Here is a 9,022-nt window from a genome sequence, read left to right as displayed (position 1 = left end):
GTGACTGGCTGCCCACTAGTTTCCTATTCTCTTTTATGAATCAATAATGTTTCTGTAGGCCACGATAGTACTAGCAAATTGCTGTCTTGACTTGTCTCTTGTGCAAGTCTTTGTGCTGGGCCAGTAAGTAATTACTCTCCAGCTTAACTCCAATAGTACTAGCAAATCGCTGTCTTGACTCGTCTCTTGTCCAAGTCTTCGTGCTAGGCCAGTAAGTAATTAACCTCCAGCTTTACTCGATGGGAACTGAATTGATTGATTCTCAGAAAAAAAATCTTATAGGATTTTGTTTTCCATCCACTTTTTTTTATAATGCAGAACAGAAGCGTAAATAAAACATTTGATAATAGAAGTAGAAAATTGTAGAGAAATCTCTAGTTTTGATTGATAATATTTTGATTAAAAATAATATTGTGATGTTCAATTGGGGAAATAATCTTTTGGTACTTTTTTAGGTAGTCCCAAGTCGGTTTGGTCATTCAGATAAGAAGACTAACAATCACATAGTCTCTTTGTTTTATCCTTGCACTCTCTATTTATAAGTCTATACCGATAAGAAAGGGTCTAAGATTTATATCCATGAAGTGAAATTGATCAGTATTATCCACCACCATCAATGGCAAGCAATCAAGCAACCAATTCTATTGTTGTAATCTCACCTCAATATTGCGCACTATATCCAGTGGAACTTTATACTGCCAAGGAGGTTGAAAAAGTAACAGAAGATAGGTATTTAGGAGCTTTTGATATCAATGGAAATAATATCTTCAAAGTTAAAACCAGTGGCTACTTCAGTAGTCGCCTTATCCTTGTCGATGCTGCGGGAGTTCCTGCCGTATCTCTAAAACCAGTGGTCGGGCGTCAATTTCATACGTATTTCCTATATCCGGTCCTATTTGACTGGATTTTATAAATTACATGATTTTCTCATTGGTATTGTTTCTTTGACTGTTTTCAGAAATTCTCTTGTCATCGGAGGTGGAAAGTATATAGAGGGGATAGCTCAGAGCCAAGAGATCTATTGTTTACTGTAAAGAAATCTCAGTATCTACAATGCAAGATTAAATTGGATGTCTTCTTAGCATCTAACACAACTAAAGATATATGTGATTTTAAAATTAAACAAACCTATAATGAGAAATCTTGTGTCATCTATCGAGGGAACTCAGGCAACATTATTGCTGAGGTAATAATATTTCACTCTTTTGATTTATACTTGGATCTTAGCTATATTGTACTCTTATGTTAATAATTTTTCCGGTTATGTTAGATGCACAAGAACAAGGCTGTCCGAGATAAAGTTCGTGGGAAGGACACATTCTCAGTCACCGTCTCCCCGAATGTTGATCATGCATTTGTTATTGCCATGGGTGCGGTTCTCAATGAGGTTAATACGCCTAGTAGTTGCAGCTGCTGTTGCTGTGTTGCTGGACTGGTGGAATTTGTCGGGGCGGCGGCTGGTAGCTGATCATGTCAATGCAAGGTGGGGGTGGATGTTATTATTGGCCGACCTTAAGGGAGGCCTTCTATGTGATGACAAATCTGCACTTTGTCGGTCACACAAAATGTCCCAAGTTTTTGAAATTGAAATTTCAAATATCACAATTGAGGTTATTTTTGGTGTGATTAATCAAATTGATGACAAATTCCAGTAGAATATCATCACTAAAGCAAACTCACAGTTCAAAGATCATAAAAATATCCATTAGATCGATTGGAATCGATCAATTTCAGTTTCATTTTAATTCAAAAAACATAAAAAAATAATCAATTCTCTGTTTCCAAATCACTTTCAAGGAATTACCAAACCGATAAATGATAAATATCCTTCAGTTTATCATTAATCTACAAAACAATAGTACCCATTTAATTTATTGAGATTTTTAGGATAGCAAATTTGACAATTCGAGAATCGATTTTTACTGAATGATAAAACAGAGTATATATTGAAGAACTATCCCGTCTGTGAAGACGACGACGGATTGACACCCGCCCCGACCCGACCCAGACAGTAATGAAGAAACAAACAGAATAACCTTTCAATATGTTCTTACATGATTATACATTTGGATTGGATTGCTAGCTTCAATTAAAATATTACAGTGCTTATTCACCCAATTGTAGGAAAAAAAAGCTGTACAACTAGAGAGAAATATAAAATGAAAATTCGAAATACGTCTAAAGAACCCCAAAACCGAAATCTCATAACTATTTACAAACACAACAAGATACAGAGAGTAAGAAAAGTGTACATGTGTGGATTTGTAACTCTTCAAGTTGTTGCAACTATCGATTCAATACATTAGTGAAAGAGGACAACCCAACTGATTGTTTTCATTGGTTTGTTTTGTAAAAGAAGAATTGAAAGGTTGCTGATATGTTTCCACCTGATTTGGGGGCCGGGGTTGTTTCTTCGTAGGATTTATGCAACGGTAGAAGTTGTATTTCACGTAAGATTTTTGAAAGATTAAAAATGATGAAGACTTTAGTTCCTAGTTAGCAATTAGGCGAATAATTCGCGAATTATTCCGTATCAATCGGGAACGAATCATACGGGCGACGCATTGAAAGACCGACCCAGATACGCGTGTTATATGAAGATCCCGAATATTCGCGTCTTTTACGTCCCGAATAAACCTTTATTCGTTCGGAGGGGAAAAATAGGGTTAAGAAATGAGTCTGTATAAATAGAAAATTTGGAGAGAGAATGAAGATTTCTTCTAACCTAACTCCTTCTTCTACCTTCTCAGTCACTGAACAGATCGCACCCAAATTCGTTTTCTGATTTCCTATCTTCAAATCCTTCAATATCTGCTTCTAAGGCTGGCGACAAGGTATGGCATGATTCCATCAAAATATTATGTGTTGTATTTTTATGTTTGATTCTGATTTTTTGGTTTTCAATATGATTCAATTGAATCAACAGTACATCTATTTATGTTTAATTTATATTGGATTGTATTGAATTCATGATTGGTTATATCTTTAGGTTAGATATTTTGTTACTGCAATTTTAGTTGATTAATAATATTATGAATAAGGAATTAGGTTATAGATTTATGAATAATATTATGAGCTTAATTTGGATTCATATGTTTATAAATTAATATCGTTATTCGTTCAAGAAATTCTCTTTCTCTAGTTTTGTTGATACTTAAAACTAGTTTCAGTGTGTATTTGGTAGGAGATGACGAAGATAAAAGACAAATTTTGGGAATATGCCGAGAAACTGAATAACCGTTTCAAATGTAAGTACTGCAAAAGAGATTTTCCTGGAGGAGTAGCAAGAGTGAAGTCTCATTTATCGGGTATTAAAGGTCGTGACATTGCTGTTTGTGCACAAGTACCTGAGGAAGTACAAGCATCTGTTGTTATTGCAGTTGGGGAGGCCGGTGTTAATGTTAGTGGGACTAAAAGAGCTAAATCATCTACTGGGAGTGTTGGGGAGAGCAGTGTTAGTGTCTGTGAAGAACCAAGATTGCAACAAACTTCATACCTGCAATGCTCAGCAAAAAGGATAAAGATGCGGTGGACATGAAAGTAGATCTTTGTTTCTTCTTGAATAACATTGCTTTTAATGTTATACAGACAACAGGGTTTATTGAGATGATTAAGGCTGTTTCGGAATATGGTATTGGATATTCATTACCTAGTTATTCTACTCTTCGAACTAAGTTGGTTGTCAATACTAAAGCATATGTGGAACGTTATGTAAATGAAGTCAAAGAATCTTGGAGTTTAACTGGATGCACCATCATGTCAGACATATGGACAGATATGAAAAAACGGTCGTTTATAAATGTGATTGCTTACTCACCAAAAGGGGCAGTATTCTTAAAATCAGTTGAATGATCCGTAGAGTCCAACACAGGTTTATTTATAAGGGAGGTACTTTTACCAGTTATTGAAGAGATTGGTGCTGAAAATGTAATGCAAATTGTGACCGACAATGCTTCAAACTGTGGACTTGCTTGTAACCTGATCATGGAAGAGTATCCCCACATAATCAAATCAAAGTGTGCTTCTCATGGAGTTCAATTGCTGTTTGAGGATATATATGATTTTGTTGATTGGGTTAAAGATATTTTTCTCAAAGCAAGAAAAATGACCATTTCTATAGGCATATCATTCTTTTGGACTTAATGAGAGAGCATACCAAGAAAGATTTGAGAAAGTATTCTAAAACCAGGTTTGCGTCTCACTTTCTTATGCTTCAATCTATTTTAGATGTTGAAGATGGTTTGAGAAACTTGGTCGCATCGGTTGAATATAGAAACATGTTGTACAGCAAAGGAGTTGTTGCTGACATAGTCAAAGAGCTTATACAAGAAACACCATTTTGGGAGGATGTGAAAGAGCTAATTTCAACAATGGAGCCATTGGTAAAGGTATTACGATTAGTCGACGGTGATGGGTCAACTTCAGGCTACATTTATGAAGCAACAGATAAAGCACGAAAGGCAATTAAAAAACTATGTGAAGAGGATCCTGTTAAGTATATGCATATATGGAAATTGTTTGAATTCAGAGCGAAATCTAACCTGCTTCATGAGGTTCATGCTGCTGCCATTATTTGAACCCTCCTTTCATGTTTGATGGAAAGATTTCATATACTAATGAAGCTGTGCAAGCTGCCTTGTCATATATTTATGACAAACTGATTGATACCACTGAAAGAACCAAGTTTTCGCAAGAGCTTTTACTCTATAATGGAAAACATCCAAAGATCTTTACAAGCATCTCAATAGATCAAATCAGTAATTGTCATCCAAGTAAGTTTTTTTTTAATGAATTTTTTTTTTTTTTTGGATAATTAGTCGTATCTAGGGTGTATTGTTTATCTAAGTTTATGGCCTTATTATAGGAGTGTGGTGGGAAGCAAATGGAGGCTCTGTTCCTATACTAAGAAAGGTTGTCATTCGTTTATTAAGTCAGCCGTGTAGTGCTTCAGCATGTGAACGTAACTGGAGTGCTTTCGATGCCGCACAAACAAAAAAGAGAAACAGATTGGCTCCACAGATGTTGGAAGATCTGGTGTACATAAGGATGAACTCGTTAATGCTGAAAAATTCCGTGAATTTTGAGTTAAAAGATAGAGACCCAATTAATCTTGAAAATCTCGCAGAGTGGGACACTGAACTTGTTGATGGCAATCTGGATGAAGCTATTGATGAAGGTTTTGTAGCCGATGCTCAAAGTGACCTGAATGCTGCTTGGATGGATAGAATGTGTAGCGGCATTGGGACATCTTCGAGAATGAATTATCGTCATCAGTAGGTATTTAATACTTGGAACAAATTAGGCTCTAACTGACACATCTAATTTCTTAATCTGTGTTTATATTTTGATTTTTTGTGGAGTTAAAACATTACTCCAGTAACTTAACCTGTTATATATGCACAGGGACAGGTATAAATAGACTGTAATGTATCTATATCTGCCAGAATCTAAGATATATATTATATATATGAATAAATATTTTGTATTTCGAAGTTCGAACTATGTATTTGCAGGATTATATATAAATTCTGAATATCTGTTATTATACGTGTGCCGAATTTTCGGTGACGAACTCATATTTGTAAATCGAATTATATACGTACATATGCCGTTACGTATTACTCCCGTATCACGAACCGTTGACCGGATTCTTGACCGAATTCGATTTTTACAAATCCGTATAGTACGCGTACGTATCCCGTTCCGAACGTATCCCGTATTGCGAATTGCTAACTAGGCTTTAGTTCTACAGATGTAACACATGTGTTTGGTTGTAGCCACGTGTTAGCTAGGTGTTAACGAGGTGTAGGTTTGAAATTGTATTCTGCTACATTCAGGTGCGGCAAAGTGTACGCTAGGAATAGTTAGCTGATAGGGTGTTCTTTCGTCCGTTATCTTGAAAAAGTAAATCATTAATATGTTGAAAGTTTTTAAAAATATTTTCAATAATAATTAATATGTACAAATAAATCAAGTTCCTCCAATTATACTCTTTGATCAATTTTCAAATATTATACATATGAATTAGTTGTCAATTCTTCGAAAACAAAATCCGGAAAAACCTTGGTATAGTCTAAATTTTAGACTTACATTTCAATTTTCTTTTAATTAAAATCTAATCAGATTGATCGAATTTTCGGTCGGCCTCCCCACCGCGTGCGATAATCTAATATAATATATGTTTGATCATCCATTGGAACTTTCAGGGTGAAGATTTCAGAACTCTGATCTTCCGTATCAACATAATATTGTTGTAGAATGACATCTTCCATAATTTTAATATCATGTGGGATAAATAAAATTACAACCTACTATGGAGTGTGTTGTACATAAACATTTAAGGGAAAAATAGGATTTAATTCAAAATCCCATCCAAATATACTAATTAGTCCTGACCCATTCAATTAGGTACAAATTAATCCTTTCTTTATTTGAAATATGGAAAATACACAAATAACCTTCCTGATTTACAACTTAGTCCAAATATTTACATTTCAGTCCAAAGTGATTTATCATGACTTCAACAATTTTAACTAATATAAAAATAATTAAAAAAATGATTTATCTTCCGAACCACTCGTCCAAAATTAGCGAACTTTATATATTCGGAAAGCTCTTTCCGAGACGAGTAAAATGAGTACCCATATGACCATATAATTTTCACTTTTAAATATTTTAATTTACATTGGTGTACAACTATGTACACAGCTGTAAAAATCCTGAAAATTCACATCCATACTCACATAGCAGTCAATATATCCATGAGAAGGGACGATGGTGTACAACTATGTACACATCTGCAAAATCAAAAAAATCCAACATTCACACAACAAAATAGGCCACATATTCGTGAGACAGAACAACGGTATACAACTATGTCCACGTCTTCAAAATTCAGAAAATCCAACATTTATACGCACATAATAGCCCATATATTCATGAGACAAGACAAGGTGCACGAGTTTGTACACACATACAACTTGAATCAACTACCCAAGCACCAACAACGCTATCCACATTGAATAAACATAACATTGAAACTCAGATGGATTTGAACCATCAACCTCCGCCAACCTTGTGATAGGTCGGGCGCTCGACCATTTTGAGCTTATGAGTCCCATTACAAACTAAAATTGGAATTTTAGGAGCATTTCAAACAAAAAAAGACTGTGCAAGCGATGTCAAATCTAATATATGTGTTCGTGTTACATGGATATCATAAGACAAAAATGAAAACTCATACACATGTACCGGCCTTAAATAAGAACCATGGGACTACTTACTGATCCATCCACGCGGCATGCCCATTGTCTATGTGCACTCATTAACAATCAAAAGGTCTGCAGTTATATATTGATCCATCCACGCAGTATTCCCATGGTCTATGTGCACTTATTAACAATTAAAAGGTGTACAGTTACGTGTATAACTATATGCACGTTAACGATCAATAGGTGTACAACTCTATGCACAATAAAAAAAAATTCTTCTTCTTTCGCTCCTTTCGCTTTGCCTTTTACTCTAAGTCTTTAAGTATTCACCAAAAGCTTTGGCAAAATTTTCTTTCGCTCCATATTTCAAATTCTGTAAGGAAAAGACAAAACCCCAAAAACGTAAAGAAGAACAAAAATAAATAAATAAAAACAAATAAAACCCTAAAAAAGAAAACAAAAATCTAAAAACTCTAGCCTAAAGACAAGCCCGCGTCGGCGGCGCCAAAAATTGATAGGATTTTCAATTTAGTTGTAGTACTAGGTTCGTTGAGGATTGTGAAAGCAAAAGATTCTAGACTTAATAAAATTTAAAATAAAGAAAACTTAACTCAAAATTTGATTTCAAGATATGAGAAAATAACCAAGACACTGATTCCACTATTACACATGAATCAATGATGGTAAATAACCCAAAACTATAATTATCTTTAAGTCCCTTATTTTCTTAACTCACAAATAATCAGGAAAATTCTCAAAAATTAATTGTATCCCCTAAGCATAGATTATCTAATCAAAGAATAACCTATCTAATTGAATCACAACTAATGAAAAAAATTATGCAAACAAGTAAAAACTCTGCAAAAGCAGTTACTGAGTGAATTATAATTAAATATTAGAAAAATATAACAGTTACCAAATTATTCATGCGTACATAGCTTCCTCATTGCCTTGGTTGTGAGATAATTAGCACATCATCATGTTGGAAACACGCTCGAAATTCATTATGATTGCTCAAAAATGGTTTACAAATGATGAAAAGGGAGAAATATAATGAAAACCGGGTTTGTAACAGCTATATGTGCTACAAACCAGAACGATACACAGTATGTGTCACTGATACTGTAGCAAATAAGTCTGCCTCTGATGTACGATCCTCGGCTGTGAGTCGTTATCACTGTAGAAAAACAACTGTCTTTGCTGGTCTGTTCTTCGTGTTCTTCAGCTATGTAGCAGCAGAAATGGTGACTCTCTGCAACTTTCAATTTCTCGCCTATGAGATGTTCTAAATCCTCCCAATTCTCTCCGTCCCCTTCAGTGATACCCTAATAGGCTATTTATACTCAACAGGGACAAGAATCTTCGCTCATTACTCCGGAAAATCCTTCCAATATTCGGCAGTAAAAGAAAATATTTTGGAGATATTTTCTTTCCTTTCTTTCACAATCATGCATCTGCAGCTGTCCGACCTTCCTTGTTAATCTCAGTCATGCTCCAAACACGCTTAGAATGAGTCCCTGGTGAAGTAAAACTCATGCAAGAACATTATCTTCACGTTATTTCCCGTGAATGTCTTCTCGGCCAAACAAACCTCCATGTTTTCTTCTAACTCGAGTCTAACCAAAATCCATCGAACCAAAGACCCAAAACAATCCTGTTAGGCTCAAAGGAAGAGTCCCAAATTGTTCCAGCTCTTTAGTCTCACTGAAACAAGCTCAAATTCGCAACCCTAGTTCTGACATTGAAACCAAAAATTTCCCGCCAAAACATAACTTTTGAAATGAAGAAGATGGTTAGCCCTTATCCAACGT

General features: G+C 35.0%; 1 protein-coding gene across 1 annotated transcript; it reads left to right on the top strand.

Moving 5' to 3' along the window:
• Window positions 1–327: 327 nt before the first annotated feature.
• On the top strand, window positions 328–1,657 carry LOC113283785 (protein LURP-one-related 10-like). Its single transcript, XM_026533149.1, has 3 exons — window positions 328–853; window positions 959–1,186; window positions 1,271–1,657. The coding sequence occupies exons 1-3, from the start codon at window positions 617–619 to the stop codon at window positions 1,466–1,468; spliced, it is 663 nt and encodes a 220-aa protein (XP_026388934.1). The 5' UTR covers window positions 328–616; the 3' UTR covers window positions 1,469–1,657.
• Window positions 1,658–9,022: the final 7,365 nt, after the last annotated feature.

The sequence above is a fragment of the Papaver somniferum genome, chromosome 5, assembly GCF_003573695.1.
Source record: "Papaver somniferum cultivar HN1 chromosome 5, ASM357369v1, whole genome shotgun sequence".
NCBI lineage: Eukaryota > Viridiplantae > Streptophyta > Magnoliopsida > Ranunculales > Papaveraceae > Papaver > Papaver somniferum.
This window is presented reverse-complemented; position numbering and strand designations above follow the sequence as displayed.

Bases quoted from the DNA above. Each gene is read 5' to 3' on its own strand.
- LOC113283785 (XM_026533149.1), top strand. From the start codon at position 617: ATGGCAAGCAATCAAGCAACCAATTCTATTGTTGTAATCTCACCTCAA. The intron at 854-958 runs GTCGGGCGTCAA...GACTGTTTTCAG, and splicing joins CCGTATCTCTAAAACCAGTG to AAATTCTCTTGTCATCGGAG. The intron at 1,187-1,270 runs GTAATAATATTT...CGGTTATGTTAG, and splicing joins CAGGCAACATTATTGCTGAG to ATGCACAAGAACAAGGCTGT.